The sequence below is a fragment of the Papio anubis genome, chromosome 8 (assembly GCF_008728515.1).
Source record: "Papio anubis isolate 15944 chromosome 8, Panubis1.0, whole genome shotgun sequence".
Lineage (NCBI taxonomy): Eukaryota > Metazoa > Chordata > Mammalia > Primates > Cercopithecidae > Papio > Papio anubis.
In genome coordinates this window covers 98,430,731-98,457,921 of record NC_044983.1, presented here as the reverse complement: position 1 = coordinate 98,457,921, position 27,191 = coordinate 98,430,731, and the positions used below count along the sequence as shown (strand labels likewise).

Sequence of the window (27,191 nt, the reverse complement as noted above, 5' to 3'; positions counted from 1 at the left end):
TGGAGGCAGGGAACCTAAGGTTGTTTCACCCCGATTTCCTAGAACTAAATTGAAAGGAAAACCCTAACTTTCCATGCCTAAGTAACAAAAGGACCAGAGGCTACTCCTTTTGACCTTTCCTGCATGGCAGATGGGAAATTCGCTGTCTGCAACAAATCAGACTGATTCCAGGCCAAGTCTTCATTTGCAGAGAAGTGTAACTTTGTTACCTCCACCCTAGCTTCTGATTGGTTGCTTTCTGCAACCAATCAGATGTTTGCACAGGAGTGTGACCTTTGTAACTTCACTTCAGCCTCTGGTTGGCTGCTTTCTGCAACCAATGAGACTGACTGCAGGCTACCACTTCATTTACATGAGGTGAGCATGAAGTGGCCAATGGGAAACTTGTAGGAGTTACTCAGACCCAAGAAGATTCTGTATCCGGACTTGAGCCACTGCTCGGGTTCGCTCTTACACTGTGGAGTGTACTTTCTTCCATTTTTAATAAATCCCTGCTTTTGTTCTTTTGTTGCTTCATTCTTATTTTGCTTTGCTGGGCATTTTGTCCAATTCTTTGTTTAAAACACCAAGAATCTGGACAACCTGAAGTCATAACCCTACCGCTGACAGACCCTACGAGTGACAGATTCTACCAGTGATAGAACCAGCAATAGAACTCAGATCCCTGGGTCCAGGACTCTTTCCATTATACTAAGCTACTTCCCACATGACACAATGAAACTGGAAAAGAAAATATTTCATGGGCCTGACCTTACTAATTCCACTTCTTGACTACCTCCTATATCTTCCACCCTGCTGCCTCCCCTTGAAGCATATATGTATCTATAAGAATCCTTTGGGGTGGAGATACACTGTATTTATATTTTTTCAAAGAATGGGTGGAGATACACTGTATTTATATTTTCTCAAAGAATATCTAGTGTGGCAATGGCAGAACATGGAAAAATGACATGGAATAGTGTAAAAAGGGTACAGGACCTGGAGCTAAAAGATGTGAGTTCTAGCCCTAACTCTGCCATTGGACGCTTTACACAGCCATATGCCTCAGGGAACTATTTAAGCATTTTAACTTCTTCTTCCATGAGAATAAGAGTAATACCTGTCCATGCTTCTTCACAGACTTGTAAATTTCAAATTAGGCAATGCATGTTAAATCTATAAATTTAAAAAGTGTTTAATAAAAACAGGTTTGTTTTTTAAATAAAAGGAACATACAGATTGGGTAAAATCTAAGCTCAAAGTGATGGTGAACATCTGGAGATCAATACAGCAGTCCAGTAGCCATTCTGGTACACTTCCTTTGCCAAATAAAATGAGGAATTATAGACACATAGTAGGTATGCAATAGTGAATAAAGAATTTTCAAAAGGCAGCACAGTGAGGCAGAAAAAGTACCACACCAGACACCTAGGTTCTAGTTCTAGCCCTGCCACAAACGAGATGTGTGACCCTGGGCAAACTATTAATACCTCACCGGCCTCAAACTTCTAAGTCTATAAACAGGAGGCTGTCAAACAGACTGTGCCAAGTCCCTTCTAGGTCTAAAATTATTACAACTAGAGTTCACAGAACTCACTCATGAGGTCAATTTATCACAAAAGCAAGACAGCAAACATATTTCCTCAGCCAACATCCAGACTCTGAAAGGAATTCTAGGAACCAAATGGTTTTACAAAAACTTCTACTTACTTGCTAGACCTTGGAACTACCATTTCGGCTAGTGTTTCATACTGCTTAATCCAGTCATTGTGGTTTAACCTGCAGGAAAGGTACAATACACATTGGAAAAGAAAAACAAGTCCTATTTCCTGCCATATCAAGGAAGAGAAAAAATTATGTGACAAATAGGAAATCTGGCTATAGCAAGTATACTCCAACTCTATGTAACAAAAAAAAAATTCAGGTTTCCTACTGAGAATGAATTTCCAATACACTGAGTAATGCAGGAAATACAGATCACCACCCTACCTCCAGTAACTATTGCAAAAGAGGCACATCCTAGAACTACGTTTGACAAGGAAGTAAAGCACAGTATAGATTGTAAATTATTTTCAAGCTGCATAGGTTCATACGTATAGTGCCTCATTTTTAAAAAATGGTCATGCTAAAATCACTATCACTCCTGCTCAGTGGCAGTTATGAAGGACTGAAAAAAACTGTATTTATGGAAAGCACAGAGTACCATGAGGTAGTAAGTAAATGAAGTGACAGTAAACTATGTTGCCACAAAGTATTGTGCAACAACCACCTCTAGAGGCCACTGGCTTCCCGGGGTGTGGGGAGAGACAACTATGTTTGAGATTGAAAACAAATAATTATAGTGTTTATAGGCCAGGATAGAGAATAATTCATCATGTAAGATGTCTTATGTCCTATGTTTCAATTACAAGGTACAGAAAACCATAAAAATTTCTGGTTTTGACCTCGAGTTTTAAATAAAGGTTGAATGAGTCAAATTATTTTATCTGGGCAAAAGTTATTTTCCTACATAGTATAAAAAAGCACAGATACATAGAATTTGTTAAAAATAATCAGTGTTTCAGTATAGCAGAGGGGAGTTATGTAACTAGAACACAAAATAAAACTTCTGGAGTGAAATCCTCAGATTTAAGGCCTTCTCCCTCTGCAAAGAAAAATCCGAAAGGTAGCATACTGCAATAAAGGGGGAAAAAATGCAGAACTGAGACAATATTGTAGCCACTGCAAATTCCACGGAGGCATCATTTTCTAGTACTCCCAATCTCTGAACCAGATAAAAATGCAGAGCACAGCAAGGAAGTCTTCATGCAATGATACTCTGAAAAAGACCCAAACCTCCCACCTGAGTTCGGATTCCCCAAACATTCCCTGATAGCAAGACTTCAGTGTAAGTCAAAAGTGAAACCATTAATAGTGCTATACAGACATGCACAGAGTCCAGGTCTTCCTACAAGTACCCAAAGGTTTCACTTCATTTCATTCAAGATTAACTATGATCAAATATTAAATAACACAGAAAGCCTAATCCTAAGGAGATATCAAAGGTTGTCTAGTCCAGTGGTTAGCAAACTATGCGCATAGCCAAGCCTCTTTTGTAAATAAAGTTTTATTCAAACAGCCACATCCATTCATTTATATATCATCTATGGCAACTTAAGCTATAACCACAAAGTTGACACAGTGGAGTAGTTGTGACAGAGATCACATTGTTTACAAAGCCTACAATACTTACTATCTAGCCCTTCATAGAAAAAAAAAATTGCTAATCTCTGCTCTAATCCATTCTTTGTGTCTTACAGTGCTTAATTCATCCTAACCAGTCATAAAGAATTTTTTGGGAAAAAATGCAAAGACCTTCCTATTTTGAGAAATCTAAAATCTGTATTTGTTAAACAATCAATAATTTAGCATTACTTAATGTTTGAATGAGCCAACTCTACCAAGCTGCTAAATTTGATTTGGAAACTCAATTTATAATTGAAGTCTCCATTGCTAGGTTATGATCTAATTTCTACTTTATGTGCCACATGAGCAAATGCTGATTGACTGAATGAATGGCAAGATTATATTCCTTTTACGCTTCGATTTTATGGAAAACTTCAAACTACAATACTAGATACTAACATTTTTCTTGTATTTTAACAAGTAAAACCTTTTGTAATAGAAAGACTTACTTGGGAACTACTACCAGTAATGTGACGAGATACTCTGAATCAAGAACAAAGTCATCCTTCTTCACAATTTCTGCTAGACTTCTAGTTAGCAAACTTCCTCTGAGGAATTAAAAAAAAAAATCATTAGGCTGATAATTATGTGCTTCTGTAACACAAGTAAAGAAACAGCAGGCTAATCATTTTCACATATACTATATATACATTGAGAGGGATTAGTCTTAGTTAAGAGTTTTACTTTGTAAGGAGTCATCATTTAGCTGAATATATCCTACCCTGGCAACCAAGGAAATATCTTCTATCAAAATTTGCCTCTAGTGTTTTGTGTTTGCTTTAATTATTATAACTCAGCTCTTCTCTTGCCTACATATATAATATCTTGACTGGAAAAGTGCTATCTACTCATTAGATATCAATTAAAGTCTATTCTATCATATAATTATGAAATTATGTCATCTAAGCACAACACCTTCGGTATTCTTCCCTCACTTGGGTATTATTTGATACCAGGCAATTTTGGTAGCTAACCCAATAATTAACTCTTTCAAATCAGTCTTCATTTGCCTTCCAGTAATCACTTTGCTATAATAAATATGTCTTGCCCTGTTTGTATCACTCATAGTATCCAACCAACTTTCCCTCTAGGATATGAAGGCACAACTTGAATACTTTCATGCTTAAAGCTGCACTTGTAGTAGTCATAGTATGAGGGGATCAACCAAAACAATTCAGTCCTGTTTTTAAAAACCTAATGAGTGAAAAACCTAAACTCTGAAAACAGATAAGAGAATGATTGTTACATCATAAAAGGATTATTCTATAGTTAAGCGATAGGTAATTACTATGCAGTTAAACTATGATTTCATTTAAAACAATTAATTTTAGACTATTTTTCAGTGAAATATCAAACGGATAAAGGGATAAGCCAGGACCCAGTTCACAAGTATTATTTATAAAACAAGTATAATAAATCAGCCTCACATCTGTTTTGACTAGTCTGAATTCTATAAACTTATCTTAGTGAGCTTTTCTCCATGAAGTAAAAGAAATACCATTTTGATTACAGAAACAACATAAACTGAAACTAACTAAATCCCAAAAACATCTCCTTTGGTGTATGCTAGTGTGCTTCCCGAGTTCTTAATACTCAAATATACTTGATCTGCTTACGCATTCTTTCGTTCCAAATTCTGAAGATTTCCTTTCAGGTTATTGTATGCAGATGCTCGAGATTTCAGGTCATTATCAATCTGAGTTACTCCCTTCGAAAAAAAAGAAGAAAAATAGACAAAATTTTCCTAAATCTGCCTCTACTAATACTAACAAAGTAGCTAAACTTTAACTTCTACAAAAAAACTCACTAGTTTCTAGTGTGTAAGAATATTCTATTATTTTAAAAGCACGACTTTAGGAGATCATTTAAAAAAACAGTCTACTTCATTTTTAATATAATTTCCACATAAATCTTTTCTACTAAAAATAATGTTTTAGTCCACACGTATTTTAATTATTATTATATTACTTCTTAAACCATGGAAATGGAATCTAGGCTACTGGGTTTGGAGATTACTAATTACAAGGCTTCAATTCACAAGGCTGAAGGATATTTTCCAAAATAAACTAAATTACATGAGGACTTTTAATTATTGCAAACATCACTATTACATAGAATATTTTTCTATGAAATTAAAATTATAGTTGCATCTATTCATAAATGTTACAAAAGCTGCTTTTTCAAACGAATACTAAACTAACTACATAGGGAGAAAATGTGAAGTAAACAATATTTAAAGAACTGACTTTAACACAGTTCTAGCATTATTAGCTGTGTAGCATGAGGGTAAGTCACTTCACGTCTCTAAGCCTGCTTCCCTATCTACAGCAGCATCAGGGAGCAAATGATCTAAGCCTTAAGGATCCAGAAAACAAGGCTCAGTCACAGTAAGAACACCACTTTATATTATCAAATAATGTAAATAATAGTTTCTTAAACTATAGTCATCAAATTATATGATGACTTTAGTTGAAATCTTTGATAGTCTATTTATTTACATTTAACTATGTAACACACTGTACAACTAAAGTTATTGGGAGCAAAGGAAAGTCTGTCCAATAATTTAAACTACACTTCTTGCCCCAGCCAGGTCAATAAGAATGCTGGCAAACAATTAACAGGTCCTTGTCTATTTGTCTCATTATAGTTACTGTTAAGACTTTTATTCCACAAACAGATCTTGGGGGAAAAAACAGACTTTTACATTTCTTCTCAAGTTCAAGGATTTCTCAATATAAAAGGAGCTCTTGGTGAGTTCATGCATCGGCTTCAAGGTCCATGTACTCGCTGAAACTACATAAAATTATGTGGCACATGAATAGGGGAATTTTTCCAGGCAGAGGATCAAAACTAAATAGTCGGAAGGGGTCAGAGAACCCATAGGGTTTAATGTTTGAACAAGTACACTATGCACACAAACATACTTCAGTGACCACTATCACCTACCTGAATGACTAAGAAATCTTAATAGACTCCAATTTCCTATTCTACACAATCTCAGGTACCCTTAAAATTTGTATAAATAATACAGAATTTTCACACTTTCTTAAACACTGTTGATGTAATATTCAAGTTAATTACATAACTAAGTATACAACTTAGATAATCTACACATGAAAGTGTTATACTTTTAACACCTTTTAATGTCTAAAGTTGTAGTAAGGATACCCTCTATCTGTGACATATAACTAAGTTGCCTTATCAAAACCTAAAAAGTATTTCATAGTGAAATTATAAAATAAGCAAAGCCACTATAAATCAATGTGTCCTACTTGTCTCAAGTATTATCTTACCTTGGCAATTATTTCAGAAATATTTTTCAGGGACTGCTTGATTGGATATTTGGCCATGTCCCACTGAAACCTTGTTATATAAGTAACCAAGTCCACTGAAATAAGGGAATAAACTAATTACTGAAGAGAAGCAACAGAATTGTTCAGTTTTTTACACAGCAATATATTTTAACGCTGAAATCGGCATTGAGGAAATCAGCAAAGATGTCATTTCTGAAGACTCCTGATTAAATGTGAACTATATTAAGTAACATGGATTAATCAAAATTTCTACCTTGTAATCTCTTCTTCTTAATCAAAACTTAATACAAATTAAGATGCTCCTTCTAATTTGATTACTTTAAAAATGAAATATGTACATATTCCTAATATGCTTCATATGTAGGAGAGACACACAAAGATTAAGAAACTACTTCAAATTGCCTCCTCGATAAGTAGAATTTCACAAAAGTATGTTCTTTCTTTGATAACTTACCCAAGCAAACTGAAAATAAACTTGTCTGTTAAAACCATGCGATGACTGTTTCCAGGAGTTCACATTTTAACAATTTTCAAAACATGGACCCTTTCACTTTCAAATGGCAAGAATAAAACATGTAGAGCTAAAAAAATACTCAACAACTTATTCCTTGGAAGTTTAGTAATCAAAGTGACTTCACCCCTAACGGGATCAAGGACAGAGAAACCAAATGGCAATTACGGCAGCACTCACTGACAAAAGTAATTCATATAAAAATACCTTTCTCTTCTCAATATCTCCTTACATAATACCAGTGAGTCAACAACACAGATGGTATTTCCGAAAGCAACTCTATCTAGATGCACTGCCCTCTTGGTCAACCACCATTCCACCTACTAGACTGACTGCCCTAGTTCATAAAATACATAGAAGATCAGTAAAGACAACACAAATTAACTTATTAATATCTAACTTACCTTCTGTTCTTTCTCAAAACACAAATTAACAGACACAGTAAACAATGAGATCACAATTACTTTGATAACAAAGAGCAAGAATAAGTTACTACATTTTTAACTGATTAAATATTTATTGAGCAGCTATTATTTGCAAGAAGAAATGAGATTTCCAGAACACTGGATTTAAAATATAGTAACCTTATCAGAGTAGGCGATCCCATAGAGAATGAAAGGAAAGCGTTATTTCCTTCTTTTTTTTTTTTTTTAAGAGACAGGGTCTTGCTCTGTCAGCCAGGCTAGAGTACAGAGGTACAATCATAGCTCACTGCAGCCTTGAATTCCTGAGCTCAAGCAATCCCCTCTCTTCAACCTCCTGACTAGCTGAGACTATGGGCACACGCCACTACATCCAGGTAATTTTTTTATTTTTCTTTCTTTCTTTTTGTTTGGGTTTTTTAGAGACAGGCTCTCCCTACGTTGCCCAGGCTTGTCTTGAACTCCTGCACTCAAGCGATCCTCCTGCCACAGCCTCCCAATATGCTGGGATTACAGGCGTGAGCCACCATGCCCAGCTCATTATTTCCTATTATAATGACATATCACTAAAGATGGGTTTAATTTTAAATGAAGTAAAATGCTAAAATGACATTTCATAAGAAAATAAGAAATGCAAGTACAAGTGAAAACAATGGGGTCAGAATCATCTTTATAAAGTCATTACTACATAGAGCAAACTCTATATAAATACTGGCTTCTATCTACAGAGAAGTAAGTAAGTTATTTTATGGGTATTAAGTAAAGAAATGCCAAAATCATATGGGGGGAGGCACTATTCTGCAATAAAACTAATAATTTCCGTTCTAAGGCTTTAATAGCTAAATACTATGAAATACAAAAACCTACATAAGACAGCAGGTATTCAACTGGAACAATGCTGAGATATACAACTTGGAAACTTGTAAATGAGTGAACAAATAGGTCCTGGAAAGAACTAAGGCAAATCTTTACAATACTGCTCTTGCAGGGGACTTGGCATCATATCATAAGCCATATTATATATTATGTAAGACTGTCTTCTACTAGATTATGTTTCAGGGAACAGGATGTACCTGGAAGTATCACCAAATTCAGTAATGATAATTGTACTTTAATGGCTTTCTATTGTATTTAGTGTCCTTTTCTATAGACTTTTTTACATTACTTTTTGTTTCTGTAGCTTAGTTATTCACTTTATATGAGTTAATAATGATCAATCATGAGCATTAGCTTACCTCCATTAGCCAACAGATTCTCTTGAACTTTGTCTTTACTATCTTCCAATACATCGGCCATGTATTGTGCCACTTTCTTAACCACTCTGGGGAGGAAAAAAAATTAACCATTTTAAGGAAAAAGATCTAAATTGCATTCTATATGATGAACATATTATATATAGACATGAGTTTGACTATGTATGTTCCCATTATACCTATCCATATAATATACAATAAATGGATTTTACCTTATAATGTTTTAAGGATAAAATGGACCAAGATTTTGTTACATGCAAAAGTCAACTGAGTAACTGTAGAGTTTTAAGGAGACTACATGCAGTGTGTCTACTAGTCTAGAAAGAAAGTGGTGGGAAGCTAGTGAGAAACAGTCTGTAAAGAGGCATATATTTATATGCCAAAAACTGGACAATGCAAGGACCAAGAACAAAGGAGGCGGCCGAGAACTAGCACTCACCATGTTCCTGCGACATACAAGACACTGCGGTTTCCCTTAGGAAAAAAGGGATCTTACAGGCAAGAGAACGTAAGCAATAGTCATGATGAAAAATTAGGTCCTACATTATTAATTAATTGTTTATTGAGCATCTACTATCGACAAGGAGCTATGCTATAGAGGAAGCCATAATGCCAAAACTATTAGGTTGGTGCAAAAGTAATTGTGGTTCTGCCCATTACTTTAGAAACAAAAAAATGGCAAAAACTCCATTACTTTTGCACCAACCTAAATCAAGGCACCTACATATGACCCTGTCAATTCTTTCATTTATAAGACACTGAGGTATAAAAGAATAAGTGACTTATCCAAAGTCACAAGACCAGTTAATGTCAAAGACGTGACTAGAAACACATTGTCCTGACTTTGGAGTCCAGCGTTCTCTTCCTCATTCCATGTCTGCCTCTAGGCCCTGGGTGGGATTCAGAATCACACAAGACAAAATCACTACCTTCACACATTGCTTAAAATCTCATTGGAAAGATACAAAAATATATAAATTACTAAATATAAAACAATCTGAGGTCAGTGCCAGCTGAGATTGCCAGGTTGCAGACAGAGAGAGATAAAGGGAAAAGGGATCACTTGCAGCTACCGTAGTCAAGAAAGCCCAAAGGCTCATGAGCAGGGCAATGAAGGACAGAAATGGTTTTACAAGGATGATTACCTGGGAAGAAAGCATATTCTTGCCATGGGGCATAATGTGAGTCAAGATAAGAGCTGGAAAAGCAGTAGGCATCCAGAGAATGGTGAGGAGTCCAGACTGATGGGAGCCGCAGCCTGAGAAGTAGGGAGGGGAGCTTAGGCTAGGAAAGCAGGATGCCAGATTGCAGATATATAGCCTCTGAAGCCACACTCTAGACAGGGACGTAACACAGTTGAAACAGGGCTCAGGACAAGTATTTTGATGACTATATGCTCAACAGCTAGGAGGGGAAACTGGAAGACAAATTAAGAAATTCCTGTAACGGTTTTTTTTTTCTTAAAAAAGTGTGTGTGTGTGTGTGTACATATATATGTGTACAAAAATATATTTTTTTAATAGAGAGTCTCGCTCTGTTGCCCATGTCGGAGTGCAGTGGTGCCATTATAGTGCATTGCAGCTTCGAACATCTGGGCTCAAATGATCCTCTTGCCTTGGCCCCTCGAGCAGGAGGGATTACAGGTATGAGCCACAGAGCGTGGCTTGTTGACAGTTTAAACAATGGCCCAGGAAAGGTGATAGAAGAGCTAAATTTAAATGACAATCCTATGCTGAGTGGTCTCAAACCTAAAAATTAGAACAATTTCAGAAATAATGATGTAAGTCATAAGTCTTCAACACGTTTAACTTGAGGTTTGTACATACATTTGCCTATGTCTCCAAAATTCACCCATTCCTTCAAAAGGGCCAAATCATTCTCATAAAATTTGACAAGCATCTTGTAAACAGAACCATTTGCTATGAACACTCTAAAATGTTGCATGTTCACCCATAGAAGTACTTTAGAGTGTAGAATCATCTGGTGTCAAATTTATAAACTTAACGTCGCATAACCCAGAACTTCGAGATCTCCCTAAGCCTATTTACAAGAGGATCTGTGTCAATGTACAAATTGTCACCTCAAAAATATCTGCTCCAATGATTACATTTTTAAGAAAGTATAAACTACGATTTACCACATATACCATATTCTACAATGTTTGGACTTTAACACTTGGAGCATTTAAGTCATTAAGCTATCATCTGTCAATACTACCCAAATCTAACAACAACAAGATTTTTAAATTCCTCGTATCTTTCAGGAGGACTGAAGAAGATGTGCTTGTGGAACAATGCAGAATAGAACAGCTGACTTCAGAACACTGCACAGGTAACTTTAAATTCTACTCACCAAACTAACTACATTTGCCCTTAATACTTTTCAGACTCCTTCCCTAAAAACTCTGAGCCAGCTGGGCACAGTGACTCATGCCTGTAATCTCAGCACTTTGGGAGGCTGAGGTGGGAGGATCACTCGAGGCCAAGAGTTTGAGACCAGCCTGGACAACATAGCGAGACCCTGTCTCCACAAAAATAAAAATAAAAATATTAGCTGGGTGTGGTGGTGCAAGCCTATAGTCTTAGCTACTCAGGAAACTGAGGTAAAAGGATTGCTCGAGCCCAGGAGTTTAAGGATGCAATGAGCTATGATTGTGCCACTGCACTCCAGCCTGGGTGACACCAAGAACCTGTCTCTAAAAAAATAAATAAAATTTAAAATCTGGGCAAACTTTAAATTATATTCAGGACATCCCATTAACAATTTAAAGAAAGAATTATAAAGCCATCAAGGTGACTGACATGGATACAAATAAATGTTAATAATTATATTCTCGGGGCCTCCTTTCTCAGTGTCTCTTTGGTTGTCATAACTTGTAACTGTAATGAGGTAGATGAGACCTCAGGGAAGACTCACTCCAGCGATGACAACTGAAAATAAAGTTTCCTCAAATTTTTTTCTCAATTAAAAATGTGTAAGCAAGAAACCAAGAGACTATTCTTTCCATCAGTTCGTGCTTTGAGTGTATCATAATTATTTCCATTATATGTATAATAATTCATAATACTCATTTGCTCTATATGAATATATGGAATTATAATCCTAAAAGTTGCTTTTCCTTTCATTTTCTCTTTTCCATTCTAATGACCAAGTGTCTGGTCCCAATTGAGATTTTACTATCTCTTAACTAATCTACTGTGAAACTGTCTGCTAAGTGGCCTTTTTTTTTTTTTTGAGACGGAGTCTCACTGTGTCTCCCAGGCTGGAGTGCAGTGGCGTGATCTCGGCTCACTGCAAGCTCCGCCTCCCGGGTTCACGCCATTCTCCCGCCTCAGCCTCCCAAGTAGCTGGGATTACAGGCGCCCGCCACCGTGCCCGGCTAATTTTTTTTGTATTTTTAGTAGAGACGGGGTTTCACCATGTTAGCCAGGATAGTCTCGATCTCCTGACCTCGTGATCCACCCGCCTCGGCCTCCCAAAGTGCTGGGATTACAGGCTTGAGCCACCGCGCCCGGCCCTAAGTGGCCTTCTTGATTCCAATATTAAAGACCATCAATACATCCTTAGATCTGTTTACTTCCTCACTACATGGTGTTATGTTAAAAGATCTCTCTCTCTGCAACCCTGACCTCAGTCTCTATTGCCACAGCGTCGCTTTGAGGTGGTTCTATCAATTCAGAAAAGCATTTTAACAGCAGAAATGAGAAAATCTTCCATATAGATTTCACAAAAAAATTTCCTCCTATCCAAGCCTATTATTCCCTTAAAGCTTCTATCGAATGTACATTTCTAAGATTCTCCAAATTCTGTATTTTACAAATTACACCTATGTATCTAAACTCTAAGATAAAAGCTTTGTATCCCCAGAGGTGAAGGAACTGTAGATTGATTCTGCCAACTAATCAAAAAGCAGCTATCAAACAGCCTATAACCATTTTCAGCTCAAATACACATGTACCTGAATTTCAAAAGTAATAAAAACTGCAGTTTAGAAAAATTCTTCCAACTGAATTTTGAAGACGAAAGCATAGCCATCTTCAAATAAATGGAGTAATATCCCATGTTCATGGATCAAAGACAATAATGTTAGGATGATACCATTCCCCAAATTGATACATAGATTCAACACTATCCTTATCAAAATTCCAGCTGACTTATATGCAGAAATTTGACACTGTGATCCTAAAATTCATACAAAAAGACAAAGAACCCAGAATAGCCAATCTTGGAAAAAAAAAAAAAAAAAAGTTGGAGAATTCATACTTTCTGATTTTAAAACTTACTACAAAGCTACAATAATCAAGACAATGTGGTACTGGCATAGGAGAGAAACATAGATCAATGAAACAGAACTGAGAGTCCAGAAATAAACCCTCATATTATGTTCAATTGATTTTCAGTAAGGGTTCCAGGACAATTCAGTGGGAAAAAACAGTCTTTTCAACAAATGGTGCTGGGACAACTAGATATTCACATTCAAAAGAATCAAGTTGGACCCTTACCTCACAACATACATAAAACTTAACTCAAAATGAATCAAAGACCTCAATGTGAAAGCTAAAACTGTAAATCTCTTAGAAGGAAACATAGACATAAAACGATACGACCCTGGATTAGACAATGGTGTCTTAGACACAATGCCACAAACACAAGCAACAAAAGAAAAAAATAAATTGGACTTCATCAAAATTTAAAACTTTCATGTTTCACAGGACAAAATCAAGGAAATGAAGACATGGCCAGGCACGGCGGCTTATGCCTGGAATCCCAGCACTTTGGGAGGCTGAGGCAGCTGCATCATGTCAGGAGTTCGAGACCAGCCTGTCCAACATGGTGAAACCCCATCTCTACTAAAAATACGAAACTAAGCTGTGCGTTGTGGCAGGCACCTGTAATCTCAGCTACTCGGGAGGCTGAAGCAGGAGAATCGTTTGAACCCAGGAGGCGGAGGCTGCAGTGAGCCGAGATCTCGCCACTGCACTCCAACCTGGTTGACAGAGCGAGACTCTGTCTCGAGAAAAAAAAAAGAAAATGAAGACAATTCACAGAATAAGAGACAATATTTGCAAGTTATATCTGATAGGGGATTTATATCTAGCATATTCTGTATAAAGAACTCTTACAATTCAATAACAAAAAGACAAGCCAATTAAAAATGGGCAAAGGATCTGAACAGACATTTCTCCAAGGAAGAAAAACAAATGGCCAAAAAGCACATGAAAAGATACTCAACACATCACATCACATCAGCCAACAGGGAAATGCAAATTTTTTAAAATGAGGTATTATCTCATACCCCCTGGGATGGCTGTAATCAAAAAGACAAATAGTAACAAGTGCTGACAAGGATGTAGAGAAATGAGAATCTTCATATACCGCTGGCAGGAATATTAAATGGTGCAGCCACTCTGGGAAACAGTTTGTCAGTTCCTCAAAAAGTGAAACATAGAGTTACCATATGACCCAGAAATTCCACTCTTAGGTACAAACCCAAGAAAAATGAAGATATTTAAGAATACAAACTTGTACACAAATGTGCACAGCGGCATTATTCTTATAAGCCAAAAAGTGGAAGCAAAAGAAATGCCCATCAACTGATGAATGGATTAATGTGGTAAGTGTGTGTACACATATATAGTGGAATATTATTTAGTAATAAAAAGAAATGAAATACTGATACGTGCAACAGCTTGGATAAACTTCAAAACATTATGCTAAGCAAAAGAAGACAGTCACAAAAGACCATGTATTGTATTCCATTTACAAGAAATGTCCAGACCAAGCAAATCTATAGTGGCAGAACAATTTGTGGGTGGTGGGGACAGGAAGTGACTGCTCATGGGAATAGGAATAGAGGATGATGAAATATTTAAAATTGACTGTGGCAATGGTTACGCAAGTCTGAATACACTAAGAATCATTGAATTGTACACCTGTAAAGGTGAAATGCACGGCATGTAAACTATATCCCAATAAAGATAGTAAAAAGAGAATCAGCATTTCATATTTCAAACAGGTGCATTTTATAGTATGTAAATTGTACCTTCATAAAACTGATACACAAAAGGAAAAAAGTCATTGTTTTCTAAAACCATTCCAGTAAGCAGAGTACACATGTGATAATAAACGCAGTGTCCACGGAGCCTGATAACAGTGTCTCCCATTTTGCTCTACTCCATGCATGTAAGTACATTACCCTTCTACAAATGCATCCAGTTTAGCCAGTTCATCTGACAAGCCAACCAAGACATCCAGCGTGCCAACCTAAAAGGAAAATATATTCTGTTATTTAGCTGGCATCCTTTTTTAAAAAATACAAGCTGATACATCTTGACTTAAAGTTCTTGCGAATCTTAAATTCTCCCTATTTTATTTCATAATGTGTAAGTATGTTAAAAGATGTTTGCCAGACATTTCAAAGCTATTTATATGTACAAGATAATCCTTTAATTCATGGGTACAAGCACCACTTAAGACTTGAAGACTCCTCAAAGACAGGTCTGTGCTTGTACTATTCAATGACACTGGATCATCTGAAATCTTAGTTTACAACACAGGCTCTCGAGTAGGAGGTCCACAGATGTGTGCTAGAGGGTCTGTAATTAAATTGGCATGCAAAACTGTGCACAGTGAGTACGTTTTGGAGGAAACGTCCTGTCTCAAAGGTATCCGTAACTCCAAAAATATTAAGAATTGGTCATTTTATTGTATTTATTTATTTATTTATTTATATTTTTGAGACGGAGTCTCGCTCTGTCACCCAGGCTGGAGTGTGGTGATCTTGGTTCACTGCAACCTCCGCCTCCTGGATTCAAGCGATTCTTCTGCCTCAGCCTCCCAAGTAGCTGGGATTACAGGCGCCTGCCACCACACCTGGCTAATTTTTGTATTTTCAGTAAAGACTGGGTTTCACCATGTTGGCCAGGCTGGTCTCAAAATCCTAACCTCAGGAGATCCGCTTACCTCAGTCTCCCAAAAGTGCTGGGTTTACAGGCCCCACTGCACCCCACCAAGAATCAGTCATTTTAAATACTTCTTAAATGAATGTTGCCTATGACTCCCTCATTCAGTTAACTAGCAAAATGTCAGTATCATGATCTTTTCCATTCTTTACAGATGTTCCATCAACTGATTACTGGATACCTGCTTCACTTTGATGTTGCTAGATTACGAATCTTTAATACAGTAAATCTTAAATAGATTAACCAGATTAAATAACTGGGTTAGATTTGTCAAGTATGATTAAGTAGGTGCTATGGTAACACATTTACAATGTAAGAATCAGTGTAACATAAATTTATTAACAACGTCACTATGATATTTAAGAATATATACTACTAAGAGTTTTAATTTCTGAAAATGGTATTTGTGAATGTAATACATCAAACATTTTCATAAGATTTTTCATTGCAATTTAGAAGAGCACAAAAAGCCTAAGTAGAGAGATGTTATTTCAATTTGGTATTTACTTCTAGTATTTCAAAGAAGATACATTGTAAATCATGCCAATGGCTGGAGAGGAGGTTTTCTTTGGAAGGAACCTGGGTATCTCATTTCCACTAACAGAGAGAACTGGCCCTCCCCTGGATGATGAACTCATATGCAATTCTGCACAGTGCAGCTTCACCTTTAAGTCAGGAATATTGAACTTGGAAGTCACAGCAAGATTATTGTTCTTTGAAGTTGCCGCATGCAATTTCTCCCATGTTTGCTGACAGGTTTTCTCCCCAGGAGCAGATATAAGCCAGAACTCAGTCATGTTTGTTACTGGGTATTTCCTCAAAAATCAAGAGAGATTCTGAAATGTAAAACAAAACAAAAGAAATACATTTAAAATCATTTGTTTCTAAAGTCTTTCAGAGTCATAGGAGACATTATAACATATAACCTGTTTCAAAACTAATCTAATAATGGCATATGATCTCCAGCAAAGTGAAATTTACCTACCTCAAAGTAAATCTATATAAATGGTGAAAAAAATGATTTATTTATGATATCAGGAAAGTGAGGTGATAAAAACCTAGTATGTGAAGTACCTACTTTTTTTCATTATAAAACATTCTTAATGGGAGTTAGTCAAGAAGTGAGATTACCCAAAATACCAGCCACCAATAGTTTCCTTCAACCAAAAAGGTGGAAAGTTACAAATTTATAGGTTTATCTTAAACTTTTTTTTTTTTTTTCTTTTTTTTGAGACAGTGTCTCACTCTGTCGTCCAGGCTGGAGTGCAGTGGCACAATCTCGGCTCACTGCAACCTCCGCCTCCCAGGTTCAAGCGATTTTTGTGCCTCAGTCTCCTGAGTAGCTGGGATTACAGCCATGCACCACCACGCTCAGTTAATTTTTGTATTTTTAGTAGAGACAGGTTTTTGTCATGTTGGCCAGGCCAGTCTTAAACTCCTGGCCTCAAGTGATCCACCGCACCCAACCTATCTCAAACTTTTAAAGCTTACAACCAAAAATAGGAAATTTAAAAAAAAAAAAAAAAAGCATAACTTTTATCTTGAAGAAAGAATTTAATTGAATCAATGCATTTATAAACAGCAGTCACCAGATAAATTTGTCACATTGGCTTAGCAAATCCTACAAGGCTAGTAAATTTGGTGGTTAATTCTAATCCATAGTCAATCTAGAGAAATCTCAAATCTTTGATGCATACACTTAGTTGCCATTGAACATTTACAAATTTGAAAAAAAAAAACAAAAAACAAAAAACAAATAAAACTTGCCAATCTGCTCGGCTATTTTAAAATACAGGGAGTTGGGAGGGTGGCGTTAATGTAACATTTTTGGATCTGAGAGGCAGGCTGCAGATCTTCCTTTCCAAAGAGTCCCATTAAGATTCACTTAACCCTCTCTACAATCTCTTTTCCTCCTCCTCCTCCTTCCCCTTCCCACGCACACAGAAGGGTGAAAAAACTACAGAGATAAAACTATTCAGAATCTAGGTAGGTAAAGCACATAAACACAAGTGATAAAAATCAAAGTATTTTGGTACCATTATTCCCATTTTAATGTGCCTTCATGAGAACCAACATAAGCTTTCTGCTAACACTGCTTATTTAATCTCTCCTGAAACTAATATTTAATGTCTCTAAATTGAACATAACTATCTTACGAAGTTGTCCTGACAACAAAATCAGATAATTAAGGTGAAAAAAGTTTGTAAATGTAACTTTCCTTTAAAATGTAAAGTATTATAGTTAATCATAATGGACTTTCATAATTACAGTAGTTCGTTTTAATTAAAGTACCTATGATTAGGTAATCAATGCTACCTACCCATTACAATACCTTTGAAAGTGAACTTAACATAGATGTCATCCTATATACTTGTTAATTTTTCTAACTACTGTTTAGAGAGGATCTACCATATAAAAAGTACTGCTCTAAATGCATTATTAGCTCAATTCATCTTCCCAACACCTCTATGAGGTAAATATCATGCTTCCCATTTACAGGTAAGAAATGGAGGTTAAACCCGGTACAGATGTAGACGGTGGTATCAAATGAATATGTTAAGAAACCATATTCTAGAAAAAAAAATTTTTAAAAGAAACTGTACTGTACGCGGACTTTTCTGACATTACTGATAGAGTTAAACCTTTATCAGCTCTACCTACACCTTCTCAAATGAAAGAGCTACACTTTCCCAAATGGCCAAGAAGTTAAACACAAGCTTTTTAGTGACAGCCAGTCTGGTCAGAGAACAGCACAGCTGAACTGGCCATCCAAGGATGGAAGCTACTCGTGAGCCCCACGCTCTAATGAGACCATCCAAAGATCGGTTTTGATTTCAAAACAGAAGCAAAAGCAAAATCTTCATTAGCCTACCTGAGAAACTTCAAATACTGAACTTGAACTACCATACTCTTTTCCAACCTGATTTTTTCGTTCAACCTATTTTTAAAATTATCCAGTGACCATTAATTTTAATTGATATATAATATTCTATTATATGAGTAAACTAAAATTTATTATCTGCTTCTTCCTGTAATGACTGTTCAATTGTTTTTACTTTTTTGCTATTATAAACAATTCTGCTGTGAACAATGTGTACATGTCTCTATCTATGAAAGATTTTCTCTGGGATAAAAGTAAAATAGCTGAGTTATAGGATATGTCTTCAAAGATAGTGGCGACATGTCTTTCCATGCTTCTATGCAGTGTGACTCTGCCACTCCTTCCATCAAAAGGTGGAGCTGGTGACTTGGTTTGACCAACAAAACACATGGAAGCCACACTATGCAAGTTCAGGGCTCAGACCTCAAGAGGTCTTGTGTCTTGGACCACTGCCCTCAGACTACCACATAAGGAAGCCAGTTTAGCCTATTGCAAGTGATAAGGCTACATGTAGAGAACCAACAACCAGCATGAACCACCAAACATGTGACTGAGGCCATTATGAGCCCTCCAGCCCAGCCAATCTCCCAGCTGAATGCAGCTGCATCAATGAGTCCAGGTAAAACAAACAGAGGGACTACCCCAGCAACCCACAAAATTAGGAGAAATAAGAAATCACTGTTTTAAGCCAATAAGTTTTGGGGTTGTTTGTTGTGCAGCATGAGACAACTGACACACACCACTGCCAACCCTTCTGGTATTGCCAAACTGTTCTCCAAAGCCTCTATCAACTTAAGTTCCTACCAGCAGAGTAAGTTTCTATTTCTACAACTGAAAAACACACAATAGTATATATTGTTCAGAGTTATATACACTTACTGAAAATACTAAAATATGCATAGGAGAAAGGAGCTTTAGTTTTGTGTGTAAGATTTCATTTAAAAAATTGAGCAAATATAGCAAAATGTTAATACTTGCTAATCTGCATGGATGTCATTAATTGCAATATTAAAATTTTTCTGTATATCTGAAATACTTCAAAACTAAATATTTGTACAATTGTTACAAGAATGTATTTAATTTACAAGTTAAAACATAACATTGCAGAGCAAATTTATTAAAAATAAAATTTTGCCGGGCGCGGTGGCTCAAGCCTGTAATCCCAGCACTTTGGGAGGCCGAGACGGGTGGATCACGAGGTCAGGAGATCGAGACCATCCTGGCTAACACGGTGAAACCCCGTCTCTACTAAAAATTACAAAAAAAAGCTAGCCGGGTGAGGTGGCAGGTGCCTGTAGTCCCAGCTACTCGGGAGGCTGAGGCAGGAGAATGGCGTGAACCCGGGAGGCGGAGCTTGCAGTGAGCCGAGATCTGGCCACTGCACTCTAGCCTGGGTGACAGAGCGAGACTCCGCCTCAAAAAAAATAAAAAATAAAAAAAAAATAAAAAAAATAAAATTTTAGTGAACTTTAAAAGGGGATATTCAGAGAATAATCTAGATACCAAATTAATCCTCAAAGTACAACCTTTTTGTTTTACACCTAGTAGAAATGCTTACTAGTCTGTTTATATCTTCTTATGACCAAGTATAATACATTGCAGACAATGCTTTTAGAGTTTAGGATGTGTTTTAAAAGTATTTTTGGATCCTGAGACAGGAGGATCACTTGACCTCAGGAGTTCAAGATCAGCCTGGTCAACATAGCGAGGCCCTGTCTCTATTTTTTTTTAAATTATTTTTATTTTTAAAAAATCAATTTAAAAACGTATTTGGGGGTCAATATGTTCGACAATCTAACTGCATAATGTTGCAAGGCTCAGGCTATACCTATACTAACTCCAGAACCTATCTCAAGAAGTTGCTTTTAAAAATAAATTCCTGCTAAAATCTCGTGGACCTATCTCCTGCCCTCTTGTCATCCTGTCCCTGTTCTTCGCAACACCTGGATCACCTCACCACCTATCTCTGGTTTCTTCCAGTTAATACTCTTGCATTTACCGAATCTAGCTTTTTTAGCACAAACTATCTTGAACTTGAACATTTTCAGTTATTAGAAAATCTAATAGCAGCTTTAAACCTCTTTTAGTAATCCAGATCTTCTAAGTGATCGTGGTTTCTGGAAAATTGAGATTTTGTTATAATAATTTTATGCAAGTGGTTTTCTGTTAGTATATTTAATGATAAATTTTTGTATCTCCTCTCCTCCCAAAATGGCAGGTAGTAAAGTCAACCGTTAAATTCTTCCTGATGATAGTGCTAAATTATCTAAACTGCTGCTTCCTCAAAGATTGTAATAATATGAGCTATTACAGTAGATGTCACTATCATACTACTTAGAGTTCCAGAAAATCTTTCCTTCTAACAGGCTTTCAAAGGATTTCAAGGAATAGGAAAGAGGACCTCATTTCTCATCTATGAATAATACCTGCCCTATCTACTTCACTGAGCTTTTATTAGGATCAAAGGAAATAATGTCATGATAAATTCTGAACAAAACTATAGTCTAAAAATATTATAGAAGTTCTCTAATTTAGCTTTTAAAAAATTCTATTTTTTGTAGAGATGGAGTCTTGATATGTTGCTCAGGTTGGTCTCAAACTTCCAGCCTCAAGCAATCCTCCTGCCTTAGCCTCCCAAAGTGCTGAGATTACACGTGTGAGCCACTGTGCTCATAATTCTAGCTTTTAAGTGAGACCTCCCTAGAGCCTAGGTGTTAGAAGATGAGGAAGAAAGGAAGGAAAAGGTGCCTTCTAAGTCTGATGCCGTGCTTTTCACTTCTCATACATCACTTTATTCCATTATCACTACAACCCATGAGATAGGCAGTAATACACAGAGAGGTCAGTAGTTTACCCAAGGTTTCAAGACTGGCAGATGGGGTTCAAATTCAGTTGTGTTTGACTCTACAGGCCATGTTCTCTCTATTGTGTCACACTAGGAGAAAAGAACGTTCTGTGGTCTGGTGCGCCTGGGCTGTCCTCTTTGAAGAGCGATCCACATGTAAGCTTCAATAACACCTTCACCCTATGTTTGGTTCCAGGCTCAGAGCAGCCTGTTGGTACGGTGAATTCTGATAAAGGGATCCAAGCTTCCTTTACTTGTTCCCTTCATCCTGGATCATCACAATTTCTAAAGCAGCACTGCCCAGCATCCAAAACTATCCTACCTCCTAGAAGGAACAATGATTCCTCCAAACAAAAGGACACACACACACAAAATTCAAGATTCAAAGTATACTTTGAGACTAGAGATCAGATACTAGAGATTCAATGGACCTGCCAGATCATGGAGGAAGGAACACAAATTTTGGAGTCCTGCAACAGTTAAAACTCTGACTCTACCCCCTTACTAGTTTCCTCATCTGTGAAGTGGAAATATGACACCTCTCTTCACCCAGCTGTCGGAAAGTATGAATAAAATAGTGTACCTAGACCTTCCCCTTTCCATGCGGCCGCACTTTCTGGGGGTGACTGTATTTGCTGCTGCCCCACCTCATCCTACCTCCCAAGACTCTCCCCCATATCCCAGATGGGAAATATCCTTTGCTTACTCATACTTTATAAATGCCCCTACTACGCACTCATCATATTCTCCCTCATTTTTATAACATATTTTCCTCTCCACCTTACTGAGAAATCCTGAAGAGCCAGAATCATATCTTCTTCTCTGTGAAACCCTGAGAGCCAGAATACACTAAATTCCTGGCAATAGCAGGGACTTAATAAATGCCTGTTGAATTAATAAATAAAATTCAAATTCAAATATAACAATGATGGAACCAAACAAAAAGTCTGATTAGAGATAAAACAAAGGCAAAAATATTCACGTTTTTTAAATGTGTTTTTTAGTCTTCCAGAAAACTCTTATTTTACAGTAAAAATTAAAAATTGGTAGAGCTGCAGGTTCCTAAGTAAGCTTTTGTCTTTTATGTCAAGGGTGAATAAAGTCAAAGATACAAAAAAGAGGGTTTGATAAAGAACCTATCTGTACTTCAGGCAAAGCCATGGCCTCAGTTCTTCTACCCCTCATCAAAGCAAACTAACTCTCAGTGAAGAGCCTAATAGGAAAGACAAGCTACTTAAGTACCTAAGGAGGAATGTAAGAACTTCCTATGACAGTAACATCGTAAGTATTTTGCAAAATCTGTTTTTTCCATTTTTAAACGATGTCCACTGTCAACTTGTCACACAAGTCAGGTAAAAAAATTTCTCCTTGAGGCCAGGCACAGTGGCTCACGCCTGTAATTCCAGCACTTTGGGAGGCTGAGGCAGGCAGATCACCTGAGATCAAGAGTTCAAGACCTGTCTGCCCAACATGGCAAAACCACGTCTTCACTAAAAATACAAAAAAATTAGCCAGGCATGGTGGCATGCGCCTGTAATCCCAGGTACTCAGGAGGCTGAGGCAAGAGAATCACTTGAACCCGGGAGGCAGAGGTTGCAGTGAGCCGAGATGGAGCCACTGCACTCCAGCCTGGGTGACAGACTGAGACTCCGTCTCAAAAAAAAAAAAAAAAATTATCCTTGAAATTTAAGAACAATTTAAGTTTAGTTTCAAACAAAAATTATCTTTGCAGATGAGTATGTATGTTTTTATTCATCGGAAAATGGGATCCATGTTGCTAAACATATTTCCCTTTTTCTCTTAGCTGCAAGGAAACAAATTGTAAAAATTGGTGGCCATTTGTCATCAACTCACCAAGAACCTGACACCACCTCCTTCACTGCTCGTTTTTATTTATAATTATTTCCCTTTATTTTATCTTGAATACAAAGGAAGTCTGGCCTAAATGTAGCAAATCATATGCTAAACAGAGGCGATGATGATCAAAAAGGCACTCTGATTAAATGGTAGTTTCTCAAGGCTCAGATCCAGGTCTATGTCCGTGTGTGTGTGTGTGTGTGTGTGTGTGTGTGTGTGTGTGTGTATGTATGTGTATGTGTGAATGTGTGTATAGCACGTTTCTTAATGATCTCCTCTACACTTGAGGCAATTCTAGTCTAGATGCTGGACACTTTCTGAAATGTATGTCTCCAGCCCAGGGCCCTCTGCAGCATCTAGAGTTGTACCCAACCAGTATCCACATCTGACTACAAGACATTTTCCACTTGGATGTCTCAAAAGCAGCTAAAACCCAACACTTCTAGTCAAACTTATGATCTCTCCCCCAATATGCAGTCCTACTCCAGCGTTCCCTGAGTTAGCACAGGTGTACCCCTGCAATATTAGACAATTAGAACTGTCAAATGTTCATAGCAGCCAACACTTACTGGGCACTTCCTATCTACTAGCACCAGTCAAAACACTTCATATGTATGAACTCATTTAGTAGTTAGAGAAACCCCAGTAGAGGGGTAGTAGTTACAAAGAAACTGGGGCACATAAAGCATCTTATATATTATAAAAGATACATTATGTAGTATGTGTCTCATCATAGATCATATGAGAACATATATGCTAAGGATGAATGTATTATATGCTCTCATAGCACCTTCTTTGCAGTATTTCCCTGGGGGTTGGGGGGGGGCACTTTTTACTAATATCTGTCTTTCAAATAAACTGCCCAGGAGGGTAAGTGGAAATCATGATAGTTTTTGCTCATCATTTTATCCTCAGTACTTGGCATAGAGACCAGCATGGTAGAATCTCAGAAAATATTTGCTGAATATTCTTCAATAAAAACTACTGTGAGGATTAAATGAGATAACATCAAGCACCTGGATTATAGTTGGTTAGCTTCCCTCACTTCCACTGTTTTCTATAAAATCAACTTCATTAAAATATAATGTATATAGAATTAAATGCACCCATAAGAAGAGTTTGATGAGTTTTTGACAAATGTATACATCTGTGTGAGCACTGTCAAAACCAATACTAAGGACACTTCCATCATCCCCAAACCTTCCCTCACACTCAGTCCAGTCAATCCCTACCTCACTGCCAAACCTGGGCAAATGCTGGTCTGCTTTCTGTCACTATAGATTAGTTTTGCCTGATCTAGAATTTCCTTGTAAATGGAAGCATGCATTAGATACTCTTTTGTATCTGGCTTTTGCTCAGCAAGTCTTTGGTATCTGTCCATGTTGTGTGTATTAGTAGTTCAATCTGTTTTATTACTTAGTATTCTATCGTATACATCTACTATAGTCTGTTCATACATTCACCAGTTGATGAACATTTGGATTGTTACTACTGGTTTGGGACCACTAAGAATAGAGATTCTATGAACATTCCTCTACAAAGCTTTCTGTGAAGATATATTTTTATCTTGGATAAAAAGTTCTAAAAGTAGAATTTATAAGTTGAATGATTAATGTATATTTAATTTTATAGGAAATTGGCCAGGCATGGTGGCTCACACCCATAATCCCAACACTTTGGGAAGCTGAGGCAGGTGGATCACTTGAGGCCAGGAGTTCGAGACCAGTCTAGCCAACATGCTGAAACCCCGTCTCTACTAAAATTACAAAAATTAGCCAGGTGTGGTGGTGCAGGCCTGTAATCTCAGCTACATAGGAGGCTGAGGCACAAGAATTGCTTGAACCCAAAAGGTGGAGGTTGCAGTGAGCCATGCCACTGCACTCCAGCCTGGGCGGCAGAGTGAGGAAAGAAAGAAAGAAAAGAAAAAGAAAAAAAAAAAAAGTAAGGGGAGGTGAACGGAGGGGAGGGGAGAGGAGACTGCCAAACTGTTTTTCAAAGCAGATATATAACATTTTATATTCCCAACAGCAAGGTACTCAGGCTCCAGACGCTCCACCAACACTCAGTGTTCTTCGTCTTTTCATTTTTAGCCATTCCAGTGGGTTGCAGGGTTATGTTGCATTTTCATGATGCATTTCTAATCAGACTAATGAAGTTCAGGGGCTCTTCATGTTATTTGCCATTTGTATATTTTCTATTCAAGTCTTTTGCCCAGTTTTTAGAATACCGGATTCACTTATTGAGTTCCACAAAATTTTTATATGATCTTGACACAACTTCCTTGTGAAATATACATATTGACATATTTTCTCTCAGTCTGTGGCTTGACTTTTCTTAATGATGCTTTTGAATAGAAGTTTGCAATTCTGCCAATGTCCGATTTATCAGTTTATTTTTGTTTGTTTGTTTTATAATATATGCTTTCTGTAGCATGTGAAAAATCTGCCTACCCCAAGGTCACAAGTATTTACTCTGCTTGGAGTTTGTTGAGTTTCTTGGATCCATTCATAGTTTTCATCAAATTTGAAATGTTTTCAGCCATTATTTTTTCTCAAATGTTTTTGCCTTCACTTCCTTCTTTTAACATACAAGATCACATGTATGTTAAATTACTTGATACTGCTCCACAGGTCACTGAGCTTCCATTCATTTTTCTCAGTTGTTTTTCTCACTGTGTTTTATTTTGGATAGTGATATAGTTTGGATGTCTGTCCTCCCCAGATCTCATGTTGAATAAATACCCCATTGTTGGAGCTGGGGCCTGGTGGCTGTCTGGGTCATTGGGACAGATCCCTCATAAATGGCTTGGTGCTCTCCCTGGAGTAATAAGCTACCTTGAAATCTTATTGTTAAAAACAGGATGCCCTCCCCATAGTAAGAAGTTGTCATGAGATCTGACTGTTACCTTCTCCCTAACTCTTGCTCCTTCTCTCAACCAAGTGACACTCCTGCTCCCCTTCCCCTCTGCCATGACTCAAGAGCTTCCTGAAGCCTCAACAGAGGCTGAGATCTGGATGCCATGCTTGCACAGCCTAGAGAATTGTGAGCCAAAGAAACCTCTTTATAAATTATCCAGTCTCACAGATTCCTTTATGGCAACAAATACGACTAACAGTCTCTTGCTGTATCTTCTAGTTTGCTGACCTTTTCTTTGGAGTATCTTATCTGTTATTCTTCTCACCAGTGAATATTTCACTTCTTATGTATTTTTTTGCTTTAAGTTCCATTTTTAAAATATCTTCCATTTCTTTCCTCATTATGTTTATGTTTTCTGTTAAAACACTGAGCATATTTGTAAAAATGTTGCACTGTTTATCACTGGACTTTGCTGTCTTCCTTTTAAGAGTGCTGTACTTTGTTCTGGTGGGCAGGTAAGTTAGCAGAGGATCAGCTTGATCCGCCCAAGGCTTGTTTTCAAACATTGTTAGGACAGATCTAAGGCCTTACTCTAGGGCTAACTTAGTCTCTAATACTGAGGTCTGACCTTTTGGGGATTCTATTGAATGTCCCAGGTATTCAATAAGGTCTCTCCCCCATATGTGGTCAGAATTCAAATGCCTCCCAGCACCATAAGCTCTGTCAATTCTTTAAAGCTCTTTGCTCATTCGTTGTTAGCGCTCCTGCAGAGATCCCCCTGTAAGTTTCTGGTGTTTATTTCTCTTCCTAGCTCCCTCTCTTTGTCAATCCCACCTGCGAATTTCAGCCAGATAAACCCTCCCCAAGTCCAGTCTCCTCGACTCAGCAAGACCAAGACGCTCTGCATGGGTGTCCGCTTCCTAAAACATGGTGCAGAGAGTATCCACAGGAAAAAGCAGGAGGAATTACTCATTTCCTTTTTCTCAGCTCCCATACTGCCTATTGTCTGATGTCTGGAAACAGTTTTTTAATATATCTTGTCCAGATTTGTAATTGTTTATGGTGGGAAAGCAAATATGGTACCAG

The 27,191-nt window shown here is 37.2% G+C and overlaps 1 protein-coding gene across 3 annotated transcripts in view; it reads right to left on the bottom strand.

Moving 5' to 3' along the window:
- The window catches only part of ATP6V1C1 (ATPase H+ transporting V1 subunit C1), an 89,735-nt gene that overhangs the window by 15,372 nt on the left and 47,172 nt on the right, over positions 1 to 27,191 (bottom strand). For all 3 annotated transcript variants that reach the window (XM_021942553.2, XM_003903047.4, XM_009213453.3), the window contains exons 2-8: positions 16,332 to 16,502; positions 14,901 to 14,968; positions 8,687 to 8,772; positions 6,498 to 6,592; positions 4,821 to 4,912; positions 3,654 to 3,752; positions 1,690 to 1,758 (exon numbers count right to left, since the gene is read on the bottom strand). In XM_021942553.2, the coding sequence (XP_021798245.1) occupies positions 1,690 to 1,758; positions 3,654 to 3,752; positions 4,821 to 4,912; positions 6,498 to 6,592; positions 8,687 to 8,772; positions 14,901 to 14,968; positions 16,332 to 16,463 (641 nt within the window). In that variant the 5' untranslated portion in view covers positions 16,464 to 16,502. The remainder of the gene's footprint in view (positions 1 to 1,689; positions 1,759 to 3,653; positions 3,753 to 4,820; positions 4,913 to 6,497; positions 6,593 to 8,686; positions 8,773 to 14,900; positions 14,969 to 16,331; positions 16,503 to 27,191) is intronic.